The 26,696-nt window shown below is 50.4% G+C and overlaps 1 protein-coding gene across 2 annotated transcripts in view; it reads left to right on the plus strand.

The window, feature by feature from the left end:
• The first annotated feature begins 11,975 nt into the window (after nucleotides 1-11,975).
• TSEN2 (tRNA splicing endonuclease subunit 2) overlaps nucleotides 11,976-26,696 on the plus strand; it is a 43,440-nt gene continuing 28,719 nt past the window's right edge. The window contains exons 1-4 of one of the 2 annotated variants that reach the window (XM_052638636.1): nucleotides 11,976-12,006; nucleotides 18,238-18,452; nucleotides 20,205-20,286; nucleotides 25,140-25,176. In XM_052638636.1, the coding sequence (XP_052494596.1) occupies nucleotides 18,264-18,452; nucleotides 20,205-20,286; nucleotides 25,140-25,176 (308 nt within the window). In that variant the 5' untranslated portion in view covers nucleotides 11,976-12,006; nucleotides 18,238-18,263. Of the gene's footprint in view, nucleotides 12,007-12,493; nucleotides 12,579-18,237; nucleotides 18,453-20,204; nucleotides 20,287-25,139; nucleotides 25,177-26,696 lie in introns of those variants that run through there. The other variant, XM_052638628.1, reaches the window with a different exon arrangement.

Here is a 26,696-nt window from a genome sequence, read left to right on the forward strand (position 1 = left end):
TGAAGGTCACCCGACCTGGCGGGTGCGCTCATGGGACCCCAACCCAAATACCTGCTCTCTGTCTGACAGAGAAGCGAACCACAGCCCACGGAGGGCACCGGTCCTGCCTCAGGTGACCCGCCCGAGACCCAGGTCCGGAGCCCCTTGCGTGAGTTCCTCATTTTCCACTTTCTCAGTGGTTTGCAGCCCCGTTGTCACATCTGAAATGCCTGGGATCCTGCCTGGGCCCAGCTTGATGCGGTTACATCAGTGTTGGGGAGTGGACAAGCGGGCAGCCTTCGACTCTAGGAACCACCCAGAGGTCCACCTAGAGGAGCCTGAGGGGGGCCTGAAACCAGGGGAGAATGGAAATTGTGGGGTGGGGGGAGCTGGAGGCTAGCTGCTCTGTCTTCCTCTCCGTCTCCTTCCCCTCCAGCCCACCAGGAACTGGCCTCCAGCCTCCCTCTTGGTCTGGGCCTTCATGCATTGAGGGTGAGATCTCTGTGTGGCCCCTCCCTCGCTAGTGTCTCACCAGCCTGGCGCAGACCAGTGTCAGTCGCTCAGTCATCTCCGACCCTTGGCAACCCCATGGACTGTGGCCCGCCAGGCTCCTCTGTCTGTGGGATTCTCCAGGCAACAATACTGGAGCGGGTTGCCATTTCCTCCTCCAGGAAATCGTCCCGACCCAGGGATCGAACCCGGGTCTCCCGCATGGCAGATGGGAGGATTCTTTCCCGTCTGAGCCCCCAGAGAAGTCCAGCACATACTAGATGCTCCCTAAACATTTGGTGAACAGATTCACACAGAGGGCCCCCCAGCCACTCCTTCCACACCAGGATTGCACAGTTCTCTGCTGCAGGAGTGTAAAGGCATGACTTGCCCAGCCCAGCAGGTAGCGTGACGCACCCATCAGCAGCACGTCGGGTGCCTCTTATATCACCCCTTTCCCAGCAGAATGTATTAACTTAAAGAAATCCTTTCTACTTTAATAGCTAGAAAACAATCTCGGTTTTGGTTTGAATTTGCATTTCTTTGAATGCTGGTGAGGATGAACTTTTTTTTTTTTTTTCATGTGCTTCTTAGTCATTTGTATTGCTTCTTCTGTGAATTGTCTGTTCCCAATTTACTAATTTGCAACGAGAAACACAACTGCCGAAGGGACCGGATACACGTGTCCCCCAGCCAACACCCCAGCTCCCTGTGGGCGCCCTGCACGGGGAGGCCAAATTCTAATCAGAACGAGGCTTGGTGAGCACAGAATGAGGGAAGAGAGGGGCCGGTTATGCGATTCCAGGGTTTCAGGGCGTCGGAGCAAGCTGGACCTACCGCCAGGATGACACCGAATGGTCCTTGGCCAGGACAGCATCCTCCTTTCTCACCAGCTGCCCAGCCCTTCTTCAGATGGACATGGTCTCTCTTTAGAAACATTCATCTCCAGCCCCCGCTGGCATGAGAGCCCTCCTGGGTCCATGCTTGAACTCTCAAGGTGGTCGGTCTTCAGTCCTAATTCCTCTGCCTCCTGGACTGCCTCTGCATGCCTCGGGGATTCGCAGAGTGGAGCTGATCATTTTTAGGGTGTTGTCTTGGAGTCACCCCCTCCCGACTCCTGTGTGTGGGGCTCTGTGAGACTCCACACACAGGTTCCATGTTTAGAACAGTTCCATCCTTGTGCAGTTTTTTCCAAGGCTTTCCTTGGACACTTCTGGAGAGCTCTGACCTCCAGGTTAAGGTCCATGGGCAGAGAGGACCTTGACAGTGCAGAACAGCCGTCCGAGAAGTCAGAACTCCAGGAACCAGTGAGAGGGGCTCCAGGCAGGCCTGTGGTTCGGGGGTGGGGGTGCTCCTGGAGCAGCGGGGACAGGAGGATTTCATTCAAGGGTGGGAGGAGGAGGAGGAGGACTTAGGTGGGGAGGCCTGGGGATCTCTGGCCTGGAACATAGAGCTGCCTACTTCCCGGGGCCTCTCAGACCCTCTGAATCCTCTTCTGCTCTCTGGCATCAAGAGGGATCTTTGGAACCCAAATCTAACCGAGTCATTCCCCTCCTTCAACCTTTCCTGTGTCCCTCTGGAAAGCGCTCCAGGCCTTTCACAGCCTAGTCCCCAGTCTCCCTTCCAGGCCCGTTTCTCTTCCCCAGCAGACCACTGGATCGCTCCTGAATATTCCCTGTGTGTTCAGACCTCCAGGGCTTTGCTCAGGTGGGGCTTTCAGCCTGCGGTGTCTTCCCGACTTGGCCAGTCCATCCTCATTCTTTTAAGTCCCAGCTCAAGCATCCACTCCTCCTTGCAGTCTTTCCTGAGCCCTGCCCCCCGCCCCGAAACCCTTCGTTGTACCATTTGCCATGTTTACAAGAGTAACTTTTCCAAGCACCTGCTCCACAGCTGGAACCCTGAGAACTTTGACGTCACATATGATGTGTGGCTTATCTCAATGTCCTAACCTCCGCCTCGGGGCCACACGGAGCGGGGGCTGGAAGAACGGGAAGGTGGCTGGTGCTTGCACCAAGCTGAGAGGCCAAGGAGCCTGGGACCTGGCTCTGGCCTCCAAGACCTGGGGCAAATTCCTCCTCAGTTCGCTTCTCTAGAGAAGGGGAACGTGGAGACCCAGCTGTCCGCAAGGCCTTTTATTAAGACAGCCTGGTGGGCTTCCCTGGTGGCTCAGTGGTAAAGAGTCCGCCTGTCCGTGCAGGAGACGAGGGTTCGATCCCTGATCTGGGAAGATCCCACATGCCGTGGAGCCACTAGGCCCACGGTCTCCCACTATCGAGAGTGTGCTCTCGAGCCCGGGAACTGCAACTCACGAGCCCACGTGCCGCAACTACTGAAGTCCGCCCTCGCCCTGGATCCCATGCTTCACAAGAGAAGCCCACCTACCGCAACTAGAGGGTGGCCCCCACTCACCGCAGCTGGAAAAGGGGCCCACACAGCAACAAAGACCCGGCACAGCCAAAAACAAAACAACAAAATTACTGAAAAAAGACCCTGCATAAGGCACTATTCTGGAAATAAACGTGTTACAATGATTATATAATGTATATAATAAAAGTCATGTTGCATAAATATGTCTGGTAGAATGAACATATCAAAACAAAGCCCTTACAGTTACTTGCAGTCTGATTCTAGAACCAAGGAAGAGGCAGGACCAAGACCTCTTGGGGGGGCAGAATTTGAACCTCAGGAGAGTGAGGTATTCTGTTACAAGAAACACGACGCTGCTCTTGGCCCCAGAGAGTAGGTGTGGTGAAGCGAAATAAAGGTGGATGTGAGAGTCAGGCAGAGCACAGCTCAAACCCCAGCTCCACAACCCTCGCGCTGTGGGACCTTTAGCAAGGCCCGTTGCCTCTCTGATCCTTCAAGATGAGACATTGTCTAGCTAGCCCAGAGAGGTGCCCTTGGAGGCAGGACTCCATGACTCCTGGCACTCCCTTCCGTTTCATCCCAAGGAAGGTAAGCCACCAGGAAAGGGAGCTTGTACACGGGGCCTCACCCTTCTAAGCCTCCGTTTTCTCATCTGCCTAGCCAGGGTTGCCCGGCGGGCTGACTTGCGGTGAAGTGAGATTGTGAGTGCAGAGAACCGCACTTGGATCTTCAGTGAACGTTAGCTTCCCTCCCGGCCTGGCAGGGGGGCACCTTCTCAGGCTGAAAGCTTCGGAGCAGCCCCATCTTCTTGGGCAGAGAGCTTCAGACAAGGCGTTCAGAGCTGTAGAGGCAGCTGAGGAGGAGGCATGGTCAGGAATAGGAGTCAGAGCCTCTGAACACGTGACCATTTGCCTTCTCCCATCAGAAAATGCTCTTAAACAAACAGCAAGTTTCCTCCATTAATAAGGCCTGTGGAATGCAGATGCAATTTTTTTTTCCTTCTCCTTTTTCTGCTGATTAAGTTCCCCCAAAACCCCCTTAAGAATTTTAATAAGAAATGCAAAAATCAACAGAAGTCCAGCAAACCCTTTCCTGTTATTAAATAAAGGGAAAGTAAATATTGCAAATTGGACATATTTCATAAGAGGATGTTTTGTTTGGGTGAAAAAAAATGAGAAAGAAAAGAAAAAGCTATTTGCTTTCTGGCAGCAAATACATGTCTTTGCTGAATTTTGGTTTCAAATCTGATGACTGGGGCATTATTTCTGGTTTGCCTGGAATCCAGGCCTTTTGACATCGGAGGCGGACATGCCCAGGAGAGAGGAAAGCCAGGTTTGGGCCACCTTGGGCTTCTCCTCCTTCCTCTCCTATGAGCAGACCAATGAATTCTTCAACCACCCAGGAAATGACAACCTTGAGCTCAGAGAGGGGGCCAGGTTAGCGAGGGTCACACACAAGGGCAACTTGGAACAAAGAAAGTTTCTATGAGGAAGGGAAAAAAAGCAGAACAAAACCCCAGATTCTCCTTTTTAGAATATGAGACCATCAACATATCTTATCAATACAGCATAGCGGCCCTGCAGTTAGGCAGTGTGTATGCATGCTAAGTCACTTCAGTCGTGTCCAACTCTGTGACCCTATGGATCACAGCCCCCCAGACTCCTCTGTCCATGGGATTCTCCAGGCAAGAATATTAGGGTGCCTCGCCATGCCCTTCTCCGGGGATCTTTCTGACCCAGGGATCAAATCAGCGTCTTACGCCTCCTGCACTGGCAGGTGGGTTCTTTAGCACCAGTGCCGCCTGGGAAGCCCAAAGTCAGGCAGAGCTGGGTCTGATTCCTACCTCTGCCGCTTCTTAGCTGGATTACCTTGGGTCAGTTACATAACTTCTCCAACTCAGTCTCCTTACCTTCAAAATGGGAAGAATAAAAGTGTCCACTAATGGAGCTGTTGGGAGGAATGAGTGAGTGGGAAAATGAGCCAAAACAAGGAAAATGAAACTGAAATCAAAGCACTCAGTCCTAGAGGAAATCAGTCCTGAATATTCATTGGAAGGACTGATGCTGAAGCTGACGCTCCAATACTTTGGCCACCTGATGTGAAAAAGTGACCCATTGTAAAAGACCCTGATGCTGGGAAAGACTGAAGGCGGGAGGAGAAGAGGACCACAGAAGATGAGATGGTTGGTTGGTATCACCGACTTGATGGGCATGAGTTTGAGCAAACTCCAGGAGTTGATGATGGACAGGGAAGCCTGGCGCCCTGCAGTCCATGGGGTCGCAAAGAGTCAGACACAATTGAGCAACTGAACTGAACTGACATGGATCTTTTTTCATTTTGTGCAATAGGACAAATGTAAAGAATGAGGAAAAGTGAGAAGACTTTGGGTAGTGATCGATAGTTGGCAGAGTACTAAAGACCTGCCACACTGGGCACCGCAGACCTGGGAGGCAGGCAGAGAGAAAACTGCCTTCAGTTTCTGCTTGCCGCACCTGCTGTCGGGAGGGGGTGTGACCCCTCCAGGCCACACTTGAAGTGGTCCATGTGATCATGAGTCCAGAGAAAATGACCAAAGGGAAGGGACGGAGGGAGCAAAGCCAGAGGGTGTAGCCACGTCCAGCCACACAGGAGCCGCATCTTCCAGGGCCCCTCTGCCCTCCTCCTGGAGTCCCCACAGCCTCGCTGGCTGCCCGCTGCTCCCTGGTAGGCATGGCAGTCACAGGATGCTGGGACCACTTGGGCGTTGCCAGGATGAGCTGTTACTCTGAGATTGCTGGTGACCTGGACCCCCGTAACACCAGAGCCAGACCTGTGCATTTCTGGCCGAATTTGTCCACTCCTTCCTCTGATCGCCTTGCCACAGGGTCCTCTCCCACCCTCCAGAGTACGGGCAACCGTCATCTTCAAACTGCTGATCCTAAGCAGGAAAATTATTTAGGTTTTGTCATTTCCTGTCTTTGTATTTATCCAGTTACCTGAAGCATCTTTTCTGTGCAAAAATTAAAATAGAGAAGTCAATATACCAAAGTAACAATCACTTATATTTCTACCCCGGTGTTTGCTTCTATAGTTTTATTTTTCTTTAATAAATAAAATACAAAGCTAAAAACCCTTTATGTACTACCCAAGGCCCACAGATAACTAATGAATTTGGTGCATAACCTTCCTGTTGTTTTAAAATAGTTTGACATACCTATGCATACTCTGAGGCCTTGATACTGTTTGGACTGTGTTTTAACTTCATGGAAAGGTATCATAGGATTCATGTCATTCTGAGTCTTGCCTTTGTCAGCAAACATGTTTGTGAAATCTGTCCATGCTAATGAGCACAGAAGCTTTATGGCTGAGACTACTTTTCCACTTTATAAAGCCTCTGTACCACTTTCCGTATGTCCATTCTTCTAGGGATGGACATTTAGGTCGTTTCCTTTTTCAATTACAAACCATCATGCTTCGATTAAAAAAAGAAAAAATCTTCGTATGTGTCCCTTCTCTGCCCAGGTTTTTCTAGGAAATTTACCCAGACTTCGAAATCTGTTTCATTAATCACAGGGAGGAGTAAGCTTATGTGGGATCAACTTCCTCCTCCTGTGATGAATTCCAGTGTGACCTTGGGCAAGTCATTTCAGCTCTCTGAGTCTGTTTTCTTACCTGTAAAACCATTGTGTGATAACCCCTAATTCACTGAGTGGCTGTGAGAATCGTGAGACGGTCTCTCAAAAGCAGCTGGAATCAGGCAAATGGTGGGAGTCCAGCAGCTCCCTTCACCTACGCTGCGGGTTTTTCTAGCAGCCAAAGTAGGATCTAAAGGTAACACAGGCAGCTTGCCCTGGGGTCCCTGGGCCCAGCAAAGCGCAGCCTTGGGGGCTCTCCCAGCCCGCACCCCTTAAACTCGCTGCCAGCTCTATCTCCCTGCCTAGCCTGGTGTCAGCTCCGTAAGTTAACTGAGCAAATATGTTCTTCAGCGTCTCAGTGGCCTCAGCTGTAAAATGGGATGGCAGCACCTCCTCCCAAGGGCTGCCCTGAGGCTAAATTGCTGGAGAATGTCTGCAGGGCTCTTGTTAAAATGGAACGCCCGTTCCTGCACATCCTGAACACTTTCTCCTTCACGGCAGAGAAATGATCTGAGGTTTCGTCCCGCCGGCCGGGGGAAGCTGGACTGCAGTCCCCCGATTGATTTTCCTTTCCAGCCCGGTGTTTTCTGTTGCTGATGCTGCGGGTAAACGCGTAGAACCTTTTGCTGGGTCGCGGATTGTGTTGGTTTTCCTCGCCGAAAACTGGAGGCTGGGTAGTTGAAATTTGCTAAAATACTGCCATCTAGTGGCCTCCGCGGAAATACTGCAGGGCTTTCAACCCGTCTGAGAAAAACAATGGGGCGACAGCTGGGGCCGCCCTGCCCGGCTCAGAAACGCCGGTGGCTCCCCATTGTCTGCGGGGTAAAGTCCAAACGCCCAGCCTGGAATTCAAGTGCCTGCGAGATCGGGTCCCGCCCTGCCTATCAGACCTTATCGGCGGCTTCGACCTCCTGCCCTGCCAGGCCCAGCTCCTTTCCTGCTGCAGAAAGTCCAGGCCCACACCTCCTGGCACGTGGGCCTGCCCTGTGCCCCTCACTGTCTGCTGTCTCCCTCCTCCTCCTCCACGCTCACCCTTCTCCAGGATCAGCTCAAAGGCCACCTCTTCCTGGAAGCCTCCCGGATTCTTAAGCCCATCTGAGTCTTCCCTGACCTCCCCCCACCTCCCTCCCCCCGCCACCGCAACACTCCCTCTGGGGCATTTCTGTATTTCCATGTCCCAGGTGGCACAGTGGTGCAGAACCCGCCTGCCAGTGCAGGAGTCATAAGTGACATGAGTTTGATCCTTGTGTCGGGAAGATGCTTGGGGAAGGAAATGGCAACCCACTCTAGGATTCTTGCCTGGAAAATCCCATGGACAGAGGAGCCTGGAGGGCTTCAGTCCTCGGACTTGAAAGAGTCAAGACTTCCCCGAGCGTGCACACAAACACACACACACGTTTCAAGCTGTGCTTCTGTCAATGCACTGCCCTCCTGTATCAAACATGATGGATAAAATGAACGCAAGACCGATGGAGCGTCGCCTGGCCTCCCCCACTTCCTAGCTCTGAAAACCTGGGCGGGGAGGGAACCTCACCCATGAAATACCAGTGAGAACACCTAGCTCACAGAACTGTGGTGAGAGTCAAGATCAGATGCTAACTGGCTAGCACATGTAAAGGCCTGATAAATTATTAGGGTGGTCAGATGAAATACAAGGTACCCAACTGATTCTGAATTTCCGATAAATGATTTTTATTTATTATAGTATACATATATCCCAAATAGTACATGTAGCTTGTGTTACATTTCAGAGATGGTAAGGATTATTGTTCATTTTGTTAGATGTGCTAATGAAATTGGGAATATATATTTATACAGTCAGTCCCCATTATTGGCACATTCTGTATTTGCAAATTCACCTGCTGGCTAAAATTTATTTGTAATGTTGAAACCAATATTCACAGTACTAGGTCACTTACAGACACGCACATGCGTAGAGAGAAGTATTTGAGTCTCCCGAGAGGCATGCTCTCAGCTGACGTCAGCAGCTCTGTCTTGTCTCAGCTCCCATGTCATAAGCAGGTGTGCTTTTTGCCGTCCCTTCAGTGCCATGCTTTTCATATCTTTGTGCTTTGTGTTGATTTTCAAATGGACCCCCAGGCAGAGTGCTGAGGTGCTGCCCATCGTTCCTAAGCCAAGAAGGCCGTGCTGTGTCTCATGAGAAGATGTACATGTTAGATGCGCTTGGCTCACTCGAGTTATACACATGCGGGCCATGAGTTCAACGCTGATGCATCTACTGTGGACATTAGGTAAAGTGTTTTCAAGCACAAGCACTCATGAAACAAGGCTGCATATCAATTGGTTGATGAAAATGTTGTGACCGGAGGCTGGCGGGAACCTGCCTGTATTTCCCCTAGAAACAGGGAGTCAGTATTCTCTGACTTCGTGTTCATGTGACTTTACAGAACTACTGTGAATAACAAGAAGCAACTATATAGATATGGATGTAATAAAATTTAAATTCTTACCTGTTAGAGTCACATATCAAAATATAAAGTGTGAAATTATATGATGCTTTAAAACACCCTAGCAGTGGGAGAGAAGCGTGTTTTATGGACAGTATAAAAGAACCAAGATACCAAAGGTTGAAGGTGCTGGAAGTGATGAGGTATTAGGCTATTCTCTCTCCTTTTGTGTATGTTTGAAAAGGACCATAACAAAAGGTCTAAAACACACACTGTTGGGAGTTCCCTGGTGGCCTAGTGGTTAGGATCCTGGGCTTTCACTGCCATGGCCCAGGTTCAGTCCCTGCTCAGGGAACTGAGATCCTGCGTGGCGTGTGGGGGTGGGGGAGCAGAGATCAACAAACACACCACCGAGAGGAAAATCTTGGTGCAAGAATACCTTGTTCATTAGCCTTTTCTCGGGACCGTCTGTGGGGACAGGACTCCAGACCATGGCCCCTGAGAGCCCATCGTGGGCACATCCCAAGCCCTTGAGCGCAGAGCACCCACTGAGGTTGCCCAGCCCTGGCTCTAGTCTCAGCTCCCCCTCAGACTTGCTCTGTTACCTCTGGCGAATCTGAGCCTTTTTCCTTACCAGGTAAATAAGGAAGTTGAACTGGACAACCTCTGCATTCTCTTTCATTTTAAAAACCCTCTCCTTCCAGCTCCAGTATTTCCTCCATCGCCTTGTTCTGGTGCAGTATTACAGCACACCTCCAGCTGTCTCTTCCCAACCCAGTCCAGGCCGGCACCACCATTCTGCAAATCTTGTGGAAGTTCTCCCTTTTTTGCAACGTTCTAACCAGGAACCTACTCTGATTTCTAGTTCTCTAAAGTCTGAACTCCTCAGCTGAGCAGTCAAGGCCCCTGCAGGCAGAGTACCCTCTAAGTGCCATGTCTGGGGCTCTTTCTGCCAGGAGTTCACAGTCCAGTTAAGGAGGACCAGGAATCAGGGACATCACAGGGGTCAGCAGGTCTTCCCTGGTGGCTCAGTGGGTAAAGAATCAGCCTACAGTGTGGGAGACCCGGGTTCAATCCCTTTGTCAGGAAGAGCCCCTGGAGAAGGAAATGGCAACCCACTCCAGTGTTCTTGCCTGGAGAAGTCCATGAATGGAGGAGCCTGGCGGGCCACAATCCATACACGGAGTCACAAAGAGTCGGAGGCAACTGAGTGACTAAAACTTTCACTACTTTTTTTCAGGGGGCACCAGACTATCCCAGAATACAGAGGAATGTCACCCAAGGCAGCCTGGGAAGCAAGAGAAGTGTCCTGAAGAAGAGAGGTCTGAGCTGAGACCTACAGGGCAGCCAGGGGTCACTGCTGCAGACCCAGGAGAAGGATGTTCCAGGTGGAGGCCGCAGTGTTCGCAAAGGTCCGGAGACAAGAGGAGGTTGGGGAAGGTCCGGATTTCAGAGCCCGTCACACTCAGCCTCATTAATCTCTCTGGCGTTATCTGCCACCCTTTCCTGCCACCTGCCTTCCACACTGCCCAGCATGTGTGGTGTATTTGCTGGGGACCCTGGGATTTATTTTACAAAGGTATATACTGCACTCCCTACCAGGCCTCCTTTAAAACCAGGTAGGAGAAGCTTTTATAATTCCCAAGGCACCTTTTGTTTTGCTCATCCCTCATGATCCTGATGACCCATTTTTTAATAGAGGAAACTGTGGTTCAGAAAGGTTCAGTTCCATTCAGTTGCTCAGTCGTGTCCAGTTCTTTGTGACCCCATGGACTGCAGCATACCAGGCTTCCCTGTCCATCACCAGCTCCCGGAGTTTACTCAAACTCATGTCCATTGAGTCAGTGATGCCATCCAACCATGTCATCCTCTGTCTCCCGCTTCTCCTCCTGTGTTCAATCTTTCCCAGCATGAGGGTCTTTTCAAATGAGTCAGTTCCTCGTATCAGGTGGCCAAAATATTGGAGTTTCAGCTTCAGCATCAGTCTTTCCAATGAATATTCAGGACTGATTTCCTTTAGGATGTACTAGTTGGATCTCCTTGCAGTCCAAGGGACTCTCAAGAGTCTTCTCCAACACCACAGTTCAAAAGCATCAATTCTCCTGTGCTCAGCTTTCTTCACAATCCAACTCTCATATCCATACATGACCACTGGAAAAACCATAGCCTTGACTAGACAGACCTTTGTTGGCAAAGTAATGTCTCTGCTTTTTAATGTGCTGTCTAGGTTGGTCATAACTTTCCTTCCAAGGAGTAAGCATCTTAATTTCATGGCTGCAGTCACCATCTGCAGTGATTTTGGAGCCCCTCCCAAAATAAAGTCAGTCACTGTTTCCACTGTTTACCCATCTATTTCCCATGAAGTGATGGGACCGGATGCCATGATCTTCGTTTTCTGACTGTAGAGCTTTAAGCCAACTTTTCCACTCTGCTCTTTCACTTTCATCAAGAGGCTCTAGTTGTCACTCAAGATCACACAGTTGGTGAGGAGGGAGGTGAGGATGCTGACTCAGATCTGACTCCAGGCCTGTTGTCCTGGACGCTTAACGGGGCAGCCGGTGCCCACCGTGGCTTCTGGGCGGTGCCCTCTGCGAGGGGGCAATTCCTTACAGGTTCCCTGCATGCTTCACTTACACAGAAGCGTTGAGAAGGCTGAAGTCTGCGGGCTGAGCTCAGCCTACCCGCTTCCTCAGGGCTTGGGTCATGTCAAGTGCAGTCGCTTCAAGCATCCCATCTCCCCAGGGGCGAAGACCACAACTCCTGAAGACCTGGCTTCGTGTCACTCCAATACCTCAGCTACGTGACACTGGGTAAGTAACTTAGATCTCATCTGTGAAACCGATCTTGTGGGACTGCTGTGGGGATTAAACGAGAACAGCACCTGTGCAGAGGGGCTATCGGTACAATCGCGGGAAGCGCAGGAAAAAGGACGCGCCGCCCGCGACTCACACCGGGGGTCACACCCCACTGAGACCCGCCTGTAGGCCTCGCGCAGGCGCGCTACGCAAAGACCCGGCGGGCGCTCTCGCGGGCTCCCCGGCTGCGCAGTCGCCCGGCTTTGCGGCTGCGCTGCTTGACGGCAGCGGTGTCCGTCTCCCGGCCGGCGTTGCCGGGGTAACGCCGCGCGCGCGCGCTGGGGGCGGAGGAAGGTAAGGTACCCTGGGCCCCCGGGGCCGGGTGGCGACTCGAGGCGCCGAGCGCGGTGGCCGTGGCCCTTGGGGGCGGGGGTGGCTCGTCCGCGGGAGGAGGCCTCGCCTTTTCAGAAAGCTCTCCGGGGCTAGAGTAGAAGCGGTCCTGGGACGTTCCTCCGGGCGCACAGCCACGCGGAACTGGGCCGGGACGCAGGGCCCGGCTTCTAGTTCTGCCGGAATATTAGCCCCCTTTCCCCTCCTCCGTGTGTCTGTAACTCTGTTTTCTATGCTTTTTGTGGAAACACTGACCCCGCAGGGCAGAGTGCCGCGGGCAGAGTAAGGCGAGGTGCATCTGATAACAGACCGTGCCCTAGGGGAACCTTCTTTGGTCGCTAGTAGCGTTGCTGGGCGCCGCTGTAGGAGACCGGCAAAGGGACAGGTTATGATACGGAGTTGGGAGAGTCTGTTGAGCCCTTGACTTTTTTTTTTTTTGCTCATTAGTTGCAGCTGCAGCTTTTCGCCTGGCTCGCACATCACATGGGAAGCCCAGTACCAGGCTCGATCGCACAATCACCCATCAGTCTTCAAAGGTTTAACTTTTGTTTGTGTGTCTTAGTCTCGGGTTCTAACCTGAAAGCTCCCCAGAGGCAGGATTGTCTTTTCCTTTTCATCCTTGCCTCCCCTCGCCTACAGGGTATGCACTTGGAGCCTCAAGCGTGTTTTTTTGTGTTGTTTTTTTAATAGGGAGAATGTGAGTTCTGAGTGGGAGGCTTTAACCAGCTGGTTTGGCAAAGTGGGCTCAGGGGGTTGGAAAATTAAATAATGGTACCTCCCCCCCTTCCTTTTTGTCTTCCTTTGTTTTGTTTGGAATAAACATTTACGGAACACCTAAAAGATGTTAGCTTGTGTGCTCAAGGGAAGAATTAGGAACAAGCCCTGCTTTTGATAGAAAACTAAATGTATAGCGTACTTAACACTGTGGGTGCCTGGAGTCATACAGCCAGGTTTGGAAAAGTAAAAGGAACAGCCCCTTACAGGTGCGTGGCGCTCGGCGCCAGCCCCCAGCCCCTTTCCTCCTCTCTCCAGTGGGATGGCTGTTGGCATCGAGTTTGAATAGGCCATCCTGTCTCTAGTGGCTGCAACCATGGACTGCATATTGAAATCGCCTGGACCCCATCTCTGACCTTCTGATGTAATTGTAGGTTAGGCCTGGGCATTGGGAGTTTCACAATTTCCCCAGGTGATTCTAAGAGCAGCCAAGCTTGAGAGCCACTGTTGTATATGACCCCAGGTCAATTTTCTTAATCTTTTAAACTGTTTTTTTTTTTTTTTGGCCACACGTTATGGCTTGTAGGAGCTTAGTTCCTCAACCAGGGATTGAACCTTAGCAGTGAAAGCAGAGAGTCTTAAAGTCTGCTGAGAAGTCAGAGAATTCCCTCTTAACCTTCATTCCTGTTAATTGCTGGTAATATTCCAATACATGGATATGTTGTTCTTTAGTTGCTAAGTCATGTCTGACTCTTTGGGACCCCATGGACTGTAGCCTGCCAAGCTCCTCTGTCCATGGGATTTCCCAGGCAGAAATACTAAAGTGGGTTGCCATTTCCTTCTCCAGGGGATCTTCCCGACCAAGGGATCGAACCCGAGTCTTCTGCATTGGCAGGCGGATTCTTTACCAACCAGGAAAGTCTATATGGATGCAGCATGTTTTTAAAAATCTTTTTATTATTTATTTCCTTATTTGGCTGCACCAGGTCTTAGTTTAATGTGTGAGTGGCTTCCACAGTTTTCTAGTCCTGATCAATTTGAAGATGACATTGAGTTCAGGGACCATACATGGGTTGTTAAAATCACACAATCGTAATGGTAGCGCTGCACATTTGGAAGGCCTACTGAGAGGCACATCCTCCTTGATGTCCATGCTGCCACACGCACAGAGGCGACGCCAGACCTCCAAAATTTGGAGGTCTTGTGAAAAGCAGGGAGTCTTGTTAGAGGAACCTTCTATGATGCCAACGTGGGTTGAAGTACAGAGTTCTTGCATCAAGTGTCAGAGCTCATTCTAGGCTTTCTTAAAGAGTGTAACAGCAGTCTGAAAGGGAGAATCCTAAGCAATCTAGGCACATTAAAACAGAACTTTTCTCTTTCACTGGTTTGAGAGAATTTAATTGGAAGTGCGTGAAGTTAGTCATTGAACATTTTCTGTTTTTAAAAATCTTTTAATGTAATATATACAAGTCAAATACTAAGCAGCGGTTAAGTTATAAAAGTGAACTGCTTATAAAAGTCCATGAATTATTCCTGGAAATCCTAACTGGAAACCAGCATCCTGCCTCAAAAAAGTCGACACGTTATTTTAAGTTTTAGAATAAGTTGCCAATTGTTCAGTTGCATGCTAAATGCACTTGGCGCTTGAATAACATAGAAGGTGAGGGTGCTGACCCTCTGTTATCACCAAAACTCCGAGGGTAATTTTCAGTCCCCCTCCATATCCCTTGTTCCTTTATATCTAAGGCTAAGGATCTGTGGACTCAACCAACCATGGATGGTGTATCACTGTAGCATTCACCATTGAAACAAGTCTGGGTATACATGTACCCATGCAGGTAAACCCCATGTGGTTCGGGGTCCACTGTAGTTGCTTGGGTTGAGTGACAAATTGGCAAGTGAAAGTCTACTTAAAATGCTCTTGAGAGGGAATCTCTTAATTGCCCATTAACACGTGGTATACGTAGTTTTGTTCTGAACACTATATGGCAAGATGTGTGCATAGATACACATATATATGTATATGAAATGTATACAGTCATGCTCAATATTTACATCTGTTGGGGGACTCATTTAGAATCTTAGCATTTTGCTGTCTGGAATACTCTATAGCAATCTTATGAAGCAATCTGCCAACTTGCTGATTCTTTATTTATAGTTCCTATTGTAACTGGTTATCACCGTCTTAACGTCCCTGGTTTCTCTTTTCCTTTGTCCTCATTTAATTCCTTCACATCTTTTGGAGAGTGGCTAGAGGAATCCTTACACGTGGGACAGTGCTTTTGATTTCTTTCTTTTCCCTAATAGTTCATTTGTTTCGCTGCGCTGGGCCTTGCGGCACTTGGGATCTTTTTTTTTTTTTTTTAGCTGCAGCATGCAGGCTCCTAGCCTGTGGGAGAAAGAGTGGAAGAGTCGTGCATCTCTGGGAGGAGTGGGTCTGCTGGGCGGGGGGCTCGCTTTCCTGTCCCTGCTGTCCTTGGTGCTCATTCTCCTGCCAGGAATGATTTGTGTGTGTCTGTCTGTCTTCCCATCTGGCCTGTGGGCTCGTTAAAGGACCGGCGTGTCTGTCTCCCCTCGTATCCACAGCATGACCTCAACCATATGAGAAATGAAAAACCATACAGAAAAAAATTGAAATATTTTAAAAAGGCTAAATTGCAGCCACACCGGATACTATTTCTCTGCTGTCTCATGAGCAAAAATCAAAAAGTCTGAGCACACACGTGGCCAATGAGTCTGTAGCAACACATGCACGCTTCCTTAATGTTTATTTTTAATTATTTGGTTGTGCCCTGCCTTAGTGCTGGCAGTGGGTTCTTAACTGTGCCCTGCGGACTCTCAGTTGTGGCGTGGGGGATCTAGTTCCATGACCAGGGATGGAACCCAGGCCCCCAGCACTGGGAACACAGGGTCTTAAGCTTCTGGACCACCAGGGAAGTCCCTGGGTTTCTTCTTAATGGGCCTAAAACTAAGAGCATGGCATCTGGTCCCATCACTTCACGGGAAATAGATGGGGAACTAGTGGAAATAGTGTCAGACTTTATTTTGGGGGGGCTCCAAAATCACTGCAGATGGTGATTGCAGCCATGAAATTAAAAGACACTTACTCCTTGGAAGGAAAGTTATGACCAACCTAGATAGCCTATTTGTCAACAAAGGTCCGTCTAATCAAGGCTATGGTTTTTCCAGTGGTCATGTATGGATGTGAGAGTTGGACTGTGAAGAAAGCTGAGTGCCGAAGAACTGATTTTTTTGAACTGTGGTGTTGGAGAAGACTCTTGAGAGTCCCTTGGACTGCAAGGAGATCCAACCAGTCCATTCTGAAGGAGATCAGTCCTGGGTGTTCTTTGGAAGGAGTGATGCTAAAGCTGAAACTCCAGTACTTTGGCCACCTCATGCCAAGAGTTGACTCATTGGAAAAGACTCTGATGCTGGGAGGGATTGGAGGCAGGAGGAGAAGGCGACGACAGAGGGTGAGATGGTTGGATGGCATCACCAACTCTATGAACGTGAGTTTGAATAAACTCCGGGAGTTGGTGATGGACAGGGAGGCCTGGCGTGCTGCAGTTCATGGGGTTGCAAAGAGTCGGAAATGACTGAGCAACTGAACTGAAACTCGGGAGCCCCTCAGCTTCCTGCTCCAGCTTTCACCACCTTCACTGGCTGTTTCAGGCTTGAGTGTATCCTGTGTCCAACAGATGCTGGTACCAAGTGCAGGGCGCAGCTAAGCAGTCAGCGGTGCTTTTTCCCCTGCGAGCGTTGGGAGCTCGGGAGGCTAAACACGTGGTTGGTACGGCGCCCTTGTGTCTTCAGGCGCCGCATGTGCCGTCAGCCTCAGTCCGGTCCAGAGCCGGGACGCGGGGCAGGGCAGGTTGCAGTCCCCGTCTCGTCCCGGCAGGCCTGCCCAGCGCCTGGAGCGCCAGGCCCTGTCTGCTGCACTGCCTGCGTTTCCCGCCCACCCCCCACCCCGCCCGTGGCTGAGTTTTGCTGAGCTGATACATCTGCTGTGGTCCTCTGTCTTTATCACAGCAGCGCACCCGATTTGACTTCCTTCCTCCAGCCATTGCTGAGCCGCAGCCTGTGTGTGCTTTGTCCTCCTTTTGGCTCCTCAGGGTTGAGGAAAGGAGAGATACCGGCTTCACCTTCCTTTCCTGCCTCAGAGTGCTGCTGCTGTTGAGTTGCTCAGTCGTGTCCGACTCGTTTAGTCGCTGCCTGGACTGCACGCCAGGCTCCCTGTCCCTTCACTGTCTCTGAGAGTTTGCTCGAACTCAGGTCCACTGAGTCGTGGTGATGCTGTCTAACCATCTCCTCCTCTGTCGCCCCTTCTCTCGCCTTCAGTCTCTCCCAGCCTCGGGGTTTGTTCCAACGAGTCGGCTCTTTGCATCAGGTGGCCAAAGTATTGGAGCTTCAGCATCAGTCCTTCCAGCAAATATTCAGGGTTGATTTCCTCTAGGATGGACTGGTTTGAGCTCCTTGCTGTTCAAGGGGCTCTAGTAGTGCTGGGTGTCAAGTAATTCCAGGATTCTCCATAACCCTCAGCCCCTAACCTGGAGAAGCAGTGAGCCTTCAAACGAGAGGGACGGCTGCCGCCCGTGCTCCTGGCAGGACCTGGAGCTGAGCCCTTCCCTTCCGGGCCTCAGACAGCGTTTCTCTGACCTGGCCCTGCTTTCTCATCCATCAGCAGTGTTGGCAGCGCTCTGCCCGTAATAGTAACGATACTGGGCACGCAGAGCGCTTGGTGCCACATGCTGAAGGCTGTTCTAGGCACCTTCTGGGTCTTCACTATAAGATGGAGCCTGTTTTTATCCTTATTTAGCAGAGGAGAAAACAAAAGCTTGGAGAGACAAAGTAAGTTTCGCCCATCACATGGCTGGGCAGCGGGAAGCCAATTCCGGTCCCCACACCCTGGCCTGACGCTTCCTGCTCTTAGCCGCTCACACTTGGTGCCTTCAATGATGACCATTTAAAGACATTGTCATTATTATTAATTTACCTGAAAAACTGGGAGATGATCCTGTTTTGGAATACGAAATGCTCACTACCTGTACTTCTTTGAGGACGGGGTCCTTTTGGTTTTCTCTCTGTCCCCAGCACCCCTGGTGATTAGGAGCCTCTGGTGGGTCCTCGATAAATGTCTATTGGCTGAGTGAGCGGGCGGGAGAAATCCTCGAGGGCAGAAGCCCTCTTGGGCCCGCTGGCAGGAGGCCTTTGAGTAGCGTTGTGCCCATGGACCTGTCTCTAGGCTCAGGCACCAGCTGCGATCAGAAATCGTACCACGACTCCTGGGGCATTGTTGTGGGAACTCATGGGGGTCCCCTTGGGGAGTCAGAGCTGCTCCAACAGATCCGTCTTGTTTTTGTCTCTCTTCAATATTTTGTTTTTCCCACAGGCCACGAGGTTTTTCTGAGCCTGGGCATACAGGCACTTGCCTGTCTGATCGGCATGGTAACCGATTGACTTGCTTCTGTCTGTCTCTTACAGTCCTGAAGGAACAGTCACTTGGGAAGATGGCGGAGGCAGCGTTCCGTCCCCCAAAGAGGAAGAGAAGAGTGCACGACAGCTATGAGTCTCCCCTGCCCATCCCTTGTGGTCAGGACTGTGGTCCTGAGAACGACTTCCGAATCTTCCAGGCTGAGATGATAAACAGCCACGTGATCGTGAGGGGCCTGGAAGACATGGAGCAGCTCTACGGGAAGGTAGGTGTGGGCAGCTTGGCCCGGCTGCTCCCCAACAGCCCTGAGCCAGCCATGCTCCCCTGCCCACCTCCAGAAGCAGACCACCAGTGACCCGCACACGCTCTTTGAGATCCGGTCCAGCATGGGAGCTGAATCAGGTACCCTGAAGCCTTAAGCCCAGAGGACCATAACCCCCACCACGAACCCACACTGTAACACGGAAGTTGGTCAGTGTGTCGACTTTTCTTGCTTCTTGAATGTAAAAGCAACATGTGTTCATTGTTTAAAAACAAAAAATTTTAAGCAGTTTACAGAAACGTCCTGGGTAAGAAATAAAGTGTGGCCCTCACGCCCTTCCATCCCGGGGGTTACTGTGGAGCCGCAGCCTGTTGTGCTGCAGGACAATCCAGAGGAGGCCTCTGCTTATCCTCCAGCTCCTCACCTGCCCGCCCTCCTGGTTGAGGACCTCTCCTCTGATGAGGGCGAGTTCCGGTTTTGGCTTTTCCTGTCACTGATAGGTGTGGGTTGAGATGGGAAGCTTCCTTATCTTCTTCCCCGTAGCCAGTTCAATGCTGGAGGCACTTTTAAGACAGCTTTCTAGAGGTATGCTGCTGCTGCTGCTGCTAAGTCACTTCAGTCGTGTCCGACCCTGTGTGACCCCAGAGACGGCAGCCCACCAGGCTCCCCCGTCCCTGGGATTCTCCAGGAAAGAACACTGGAGTGGGTTACCATTTCCTTCTCCAATGCATGAAGGTGAAAAGTGAAAGTGAAGTCGCTCAGTCGTGTCTGACTCTTAGTGACCCCATGGACTGCAGCCCATCGGGCTCCTCCGTCCATGGGATTTTCCGGCAAGAGTACTGGAGTGTGGTGCCATTGCCTTCTCCGTTACGGACGTATAAAGCCATAAAATTTGCCCTTTCAAGTGCACACCACAACGACCGTAACAAACTCAGAGAGCCGTGCAGCCACACCACAGTCCAGCTGTGGAGCCTCCCCACGGCCACAGGAGGTTCCCTGGAGCCCTGTGTGCTTGATCCCCGCCCCCCCTCCCGGCCCCGGCGCACCTGGTCCACTTACTGCCTCTGTAAGTGTGGCTTCTCGACTCGTTATTTATGTAAAATCCATGTCACAGCCAGCCTCCCAGGGTGGGGTACGAGGATGGCATTGCCCGTAATGGCTCAGAGGTCCAGGCCAAGGACAGTCTCCCTGACAGTCGCAACACGTAACATTTAGCAGAGGCTTTGTGAAGCGCTGTGCCAGTGATTTATTCTGACTGTTCAATCTGGGCAGAGGGTATAAGGTGTTCATTTTATTCTTCTTTTAGTTGTCTGTGGGTTTAAATATATTCTGGTTTTTAAGAAATGGTGGAGAGGGAGCCAGGGTTTTTGGAGTCAGCAGGAAGGAGAGGAGTAGAACCAGTTCTGGGCGCACGGGAATCCAAGAAGGTTTTTGTGTCTGGTGGATGTGGCTCCTGGCCCACATGTGCAGAGGGCACCCTGCCTCCGTCTGCCCTTCACCTTCAGCTCCCTGGGCCAGACTGAAAGCATTACTCCGGAGTCAAATGACGAGCACAGGAAACTTCCCAGCTCCCTTCACACAATCGGAGGGAAAAAAATGCTATGATCAATCTTCAGAGTAATCATTACGTAACCAAAAGGAAGATGTCAAGCTGTGAACAATGCGATGACTCTCTTGTTAACTCAGATAGTTCTCCTTCAGCTAAAAAATGAATAACTCAACAGGAGCTAACTCTCTTTCTTCTCTTCCCGGAAGGGTTATTTTGGAAAAGGCATCCTGTCCAGAAGCCGACCAAACTTCACAATCTCAGATCCTAAGCTGGTTGCTAAATGGAAAGGTGAGACTTGTACAACATTGCGTTCTTTTGGCAAATTATCTTTTTTCTTCATTTTTAGCTCTCACACCAGATTATACAATAAAATTCCAAAGGAGAAGTAACATGCCACTGCAATCTTACTGCTAAAAATACCAGCTAAAATAATTCTAATCATGGTGAAAGGGCCCTTAACAATTGGTGAAAATGTGTTTCATGTAATTTCTGAAATTAACAGAAGTGTTATTCCGACTTTTCTGTTGTTAAGCATTGCCTCACAGTGTCCTGGCATGTGGAAGGTTCTAGTCATTAAGTATCTGCTCACCCATATGCAAAGTGAATTTTATATTTTATTTTTAGGTTCGGAATTTGCAACAGTAACCATGACATTGATGTATTTGTAAAATGTACTAATGTGTGTAGTTCTCAATAGCTGTTCCTCTTTACTTTATAAATCTTTCATCTTGGTGTATTTTTCTAAGGGGAGTCTCATGGAAAGTATGTAACCAATACCAGCAGGTTAAAACATAATTAGAAAGGATTTAAAAAAAACATTATATAGCAAGGAAAAAATAGAAATTAAAACTGCACTGAGATACCATTTCAGCAATCAGAATGACAGAAATCCTAAAGTTTTGCAGCGTGCCCTGTTGGTAAGCCCTGAGAAACAATCTCACGTGATCCTGGTGGGGCTGCAGGTGGTATGGCCGTTACGGAGGGGAATTGGACGTCTCTAAAAATCACGTATGCACTCCCCTCAACACCTCCCCGCCAAATCCCTGGTAACCTTTGCATGCTTTCTGTGCCCTTGATTTCGCCCCTTCTAAATATTTCTTGTAAGGGGAAAAAACTCTTGTGTCCTTCACGTGGGATAAATTTTTTCCAGGTTTATCCATGTCCTACCATGTATCAGAACGTTGTTCTGAGTGCTGTTCCATGGTAGGGTATACTTTGTGTTTTTTATCTGTTTGTTCACAGACGGATATTGGGGTTGTTTCTACCGTTGCGAGTAGCACTGGTCTGAGCATTCATGTACGGGTTTCCGTACAGACATATGTTTTTGTTCTTCCTTTGTGTATACTTAGGAGTGAACTCGCTGGATCAAACGATTATTCTAATTTTTTGAGGAACCACAAACTTTTCCATCACACCTGCGTCATTTTACGTTCCCAAGAGCAGTGTGTAAGGTTTCTCAGTTTTTGCGCATCCCCACCACCGCTCGTCATTTTGTTTTTTTGAATAACAGCCATTTTAATGGGTGTGACATGGTAACAAGAGTTTATCATTTTAATGAAGTCTAATTTATCCTTTTTCTTTTCTTGCGTGTGCTTTTGCTATCGTGTTTAGGGAACCATTGCCAAATCCAAGCTCACGCAGATTTTCCCTGGGGTTTCTTCTAAGAGGTTGATAGTTTCAGCTCTCGAGTTTGGGTCTTTCATCTGTTTTGATTTAATTTTTCTTTGATGTAGGATATGGGTCCCGCTTCATTGTTTTGCCCGAAGATACCCAGTTGTCCAATAGATGGGTTTGCTTTTAGCTCAGCAATTCCACTCCTGACAATTTATCTTAAAGATAAGTTGGCAAAAATATGAAAAGAAAGAGCCCAGGGCTGTTCATTGCAACACGCTTCCTAATGTTAAAAGACTAGAAATAACCCAAATAGCCATGCGGGTACCAGCAGAATAAAGTATAGACCAATCTCAGAAGGATGTGCTGTGGAGCTGAGATAGGAATAGGGGCTCACTAGGCTATTATTTCTAAGCAGAGAAAGCAAGTTAAAGGACAGTGTGCCACGGGTCATCTAAGGGGAGGAGATTACAAATAGGTTTTGAAATGTTAAGAAGGATAAACTATAATTTTAAATGCCTGTGAGGGAGGGATAGACTAGGATGGAGAGAGAAGTGAGACTAGATTTGACTTTGGAAACTTGTAAACATATTACATGACTACAAATGAAAGTTAGATTTTAAAAAGTTAATTTTATTTAAAAAACACACACACACAAAATCAAGAGAATGAAGAATCTGTATATCACGTTGATGGTGTAGCCACAGGGGAAGCTATTTCGAGTGACTTTAAAATATGATAGGGGCTCCCCAGGTTGCTCAGTGGTGAAGAGCCCGCCTGCAAATGCAGGAGACACGGGTTCGAGCTCTGGTCGGGGAAGATCCGTAGGCCATGAAATAACTAAGCCCATGCCCCACAGCTACTGAGCCCGTGTGCCTTAACTGCTGAAGCCCTAGAGCCGGTGCTCTGCAACAGGAGAAAGGCCCGTGCAGCAACGAAGAACCCCCACAGCCAAAAATAAGTACATTTACTAACAGAGATCCCACATGCCATGTGGTATGGCCAAAACCAAAACCACAGTGATTCAGTCCTAATGGGACAGACTTTGTATCTCCTGCCACGATGTTGTGGAACAGACCACCCCCAAATCCAGTGGTCTTCAACAGCAGCTGCGTTTGCTCATTTGAGTCTCCAGGGGAGTTCTGGGTAGGTCTGCTGTTCTTGGCTGGATGGGCTCATATCTGGTTAGTCATGGATCTGCTGGCCACAGTGATGGATCCAGCGATGGATCCAGCTGGACTGGATGGCTGTCAGCCGGTCCAGGATGGTCTCCACCGCAGTGAGGGGTGGAGGCCCCCATATGTGTCATCCTCGGTGGGCCAGCTCGCGCTTGCTCTCCAGTTCCTGTGAACACTCGGGAAGATCCCCTGGAGAAGGGAATGGCAACCCACTCCAGTATTCTTGCCTGGAGAATCCCATGGACAGAGGAGCCCTGGTAGGCTACAGTCCAGGGGGCTGCAGAGAGTCGGATACAACTTAGCAGCTGAGCACACAAGCACCAAAGACGGAATGATGTGAGGGGGCTGGGGCAGAAGACATACAGAGCATGACTTCTCGTTCAGTTGCTCAGTTGCATCCAGCTCTTCGCAACCCCATGGTCTGTAGCCCGCCAGGCTCCTCTGTCCACGGGATTCTCCAGGCAAGAATACTGGAGTGGGTTGCCATTCCCTTCTCCAGGGGATCTTCCCCACCCAGAGGTTAAATCCCCTTCTGCATCGGCAGGCAGGTTCTTTACCACTGAGCCACCCGGGAAGCCCGAACTGGCTGTGAGTTAAAGCTGAGTGATGGGAACATGGAAATGTATTATACTATTCTCTCTACTTTTATACACTTTAAATTTTTTAAATTTTTATTTAAAATTTTTTTAATTTTTAAAGAGGGAGAAAAAGTAGAGCAAATAAGCACCGTGACTTTGTCCTCATCACCCAGCCTCAGCCGTTACTAATACTTGGCAAAATAAGAAGTAAAAAGTTTCAAATAGTGTGATGGTCTTAAGTGTTGAGAAGCTTTTCCTGATCTATGTAGTATAACTAAAGTTTCCGATAGTGATCAAAATGTGAAGGAAATGGATTTAGGCCAAGGAAGCAGAGATTAAGGGCGAAGGGTGCTCTCACAACCTAGATCTCAAGTGTCCATTTTAGGATGCTCTTCAGCTTTTGGCCTCAGCCTCACCTTCCACCCTTTGTTCCCTTCTACCCCGCTGTACCTGTTGGCATCACACCCACCATGGGCTGCCATGTGTTTGCCGTCTCCCAGCCTCTGCACGGATCCCTCTGCATTTTCCCCTGGTCTGCCTGGCAACCTCATACTCATTCTGCAGAGCCCAACTCAATTATTCCTTCTCCTTTGTTTTTTCCTAACCCTTCCAGTTCAAGTAAGCCAGTTCCTTGACAACACTTGCTTTCCTTGCCATTTATCAGCTGGGGTTAGAATCAGCGGTTCAGCTGGTCTGTCTCCCCAGCTGCTGCTGCTGCTAAGTTGCTTCAGTCATGTCCAACTCTGTGTGACCCCAGAGACGGCAGCCCACCAGGCTCCCCCGTCCCTGGGATTCTCCAGGCAAGAACACTGGAGTGGGTTGCCATTTCCTTCTCCAATGCATGAAAGTGAAAAGTGAAAGTGAAGTCACTCAGTCGTGTCGACTCTTAGTGACCCCATGGACTGCAGCCTACCAGGCTCCTCCATCCATGGGATTTTCCAGGCAAGAGCGCTGGAGTGGGTGCCATCACTGGAGTGTGAGTATCTTAAGGAGAGGGGATTTGCTTTACTGCCTCTGTATTTCCTGTGCTTGGTAAGTGGAAGGGTGTCAGTAACACTTGCTAAATTGTTGCTTGTTGTAAAACTACCAGAAGGGGAAGGTCACGACACCAGGAAGACTCTCATTCCTAAGGAGATAGGAGTCTGTGAACTCGCTTCCCTAGGATTTTAAAGCTGAACATCAACGACTCCAGGCGTTTAGAGCACTGGGCAGGGAGTCAGAAAACAGAGATGACTTCCCCATGGGCAGGGTCAGGGAGGTCGAGGACGAAAACCTATACTGCGATGTGACCTCATCAATGCTTTAGGCAGAAAGACTCTTCTGGCCAGATGCCCAGCAGAATGAAGTGTCCACCTTTAGGGCCTCAGCGCTCTCATCGAGAAATCGAGGGCCTGGGGCTTCCCTGGTGGTTCAGTGGTTAAGAATCTCCCTTGCAATGCGGGGGACGTGGGTTTGATCCCTGGTCTAGGAAGTGAAAATAAATAAGTCGAGGGCCTGAGCATCCAGAGGGGATAGTCTCCCCTCCGTGCCGTGGACACTTAGCTGGAGTGTTGAGAAGGGTTCCAAGGTCATGTCTGAGCCCTGACGGGTCAGCAGCACCTGCAGGGGCTGTGGGCAGCAGAGAGGGGTGGTTTATACAGCACGTGTTTGCTGCGGCTGCTTGGACAGGATTAATCAACTTCCTGGGTGTGAGATTTTTGCAGACCTTGAAATTCCCTCTGTCTCTTCTAGGCTGTCAGTCTGTAAACTAACCGAAACTTCCTTGTTGTTGCAGATATGAAGCTAGACCTGCCGGTAATCACATCAAAGAAGTAAGTCTTGGCGGACGTTGGCCGTGGGCAGAATGACGTGGGGCAGGTGCTGGGCAGGTGTGGGAGATGGGAACGGAGGAGAGCCCTGGGTCCTCTCCTTGGGGCCGTGTGGTCTGGTCACTGTAGACTCTGGTGGGAGAGGAGGAGGAGGCAGTTGCCTCCTCCGTGATGAGTATCGTGACGGGCTGTTGCCCTCGCTCTCAGCATCGCTGCCATTGTCATAGCAGCACCATTCCTGGTCCAGGCCACCTACCTGTATCGTCCCAGTTCATCTTCTCAGGAAACCTTTGAGGTGGGTGTAGTTGTTTGCGTCCCCTGCGTGGGGAGCCTCCCGAGAGGTGCCCAGGAGGACTTGAACTTAAACCAGGCGGAGCAGCTCCAGAGCCTGGGGTGGGGGGGTGATTGTGAACTTGTGCGTGCCAGCATTTCTGGAGCGTCTCCCATGCGACAGGCACTGCGTTCATAGCAGCTTGATGGGTTAGCTGCTTTCGTCCGCTCGCTGCCCCTCAGAGGTCAGTCCTGCTGTTGTCTGTCTTGGAAGGTGAGGACACAGGACAGCAGGAGGTTCGTTAACTTGCTCAGGGTCAGCACTTAGACCTAAGCAGACTGACTGAAAACCATTTTGCCGAGAATTTCCAATACTAAGTCGGCCTTAATCAGTAAGAGGTGGAGCAGGGTGTTCTCTGCAGATGGAAGACGTGTGTCCGAGGACAGGGTTGCCTGCGAAGCTGAGGCATGTCCAGGTGGCCCCACTCAGGGGTCAGGGGGCCCCAGGATGGGTCGGAGGGGTCACCAGCCTCAGTCTGGCTTCTGATGAGAGCTGCCGCTGCTCTGCCCTTACGCTTCCCAACTCTTCCTCTCTGTTCCTGCTGCCTCTCTAGCAGTGTTTGGAGCTGATCACAGCAGGAATTTCTAAAGGCACTGCCCACCAGCGGGAGGACACCGCCTCTTCTGTGTCTCTCTGCCGTGGCTCGATCACCGGTCTGCCTCAGAGGCTTTCCTGCACGCGCTTCAGCAGCCGCTGTCCACGAGCCAGCGTGAGGTTGTTAGAGGCAGGGACTCGAGTGTGATGCCGGCAGTGGCAGGACAGCGGAGAAAGCCGGATGCCGAGTGGTTTCACTCAGAGTCACAGGGAGGAGCCCGCTCCTGCTCCCAGGGAGCGCCTGCTGAGGCCTGCGTCTCCATCTGTTAAAGTGTTCTTTGTATTGTGAAACGTACTGTCTGAAGTGAAGATGATTTTACTTTTCAGGTCTGCCCCCAAAACCCCACAGTCACAAGCTAACAAATACTCGTCCAACGCTGCCTGTGCGCCGAGCCCTTCACGTATCTGGTCCCCTTTAATCCATGCTCAGAGCTCCCTGGGGTGGGCACCAGTGTCCCTGAGCTGGGAGGGGTGGAGACATAGCTGGTGCAAGAACCTCGCGCTCACAGTGAGGGCTTGGACCCACGTCTGCCTCGACCACTGCTGCCGAGGGCAGAGCAGGGGCCTGTGTGCGCGCGCTGTCTCTTTTGCTCTCTTA

The sequence above is a fragment of the Budorcas taxicolor genome, chromosome 1, assembly GCF_023091745.1.
Source record: "Budorcas taxicolor isolate Tak-1 chromosome 1, Takin1.1, whole genome shotgun sequence".
Lineage (NCBI taxonomy): Eukaryota > Metazoa > Chordata > Mammalia > Artiodactyla > Bovidae > Budorcas > Budorcas taxicolor.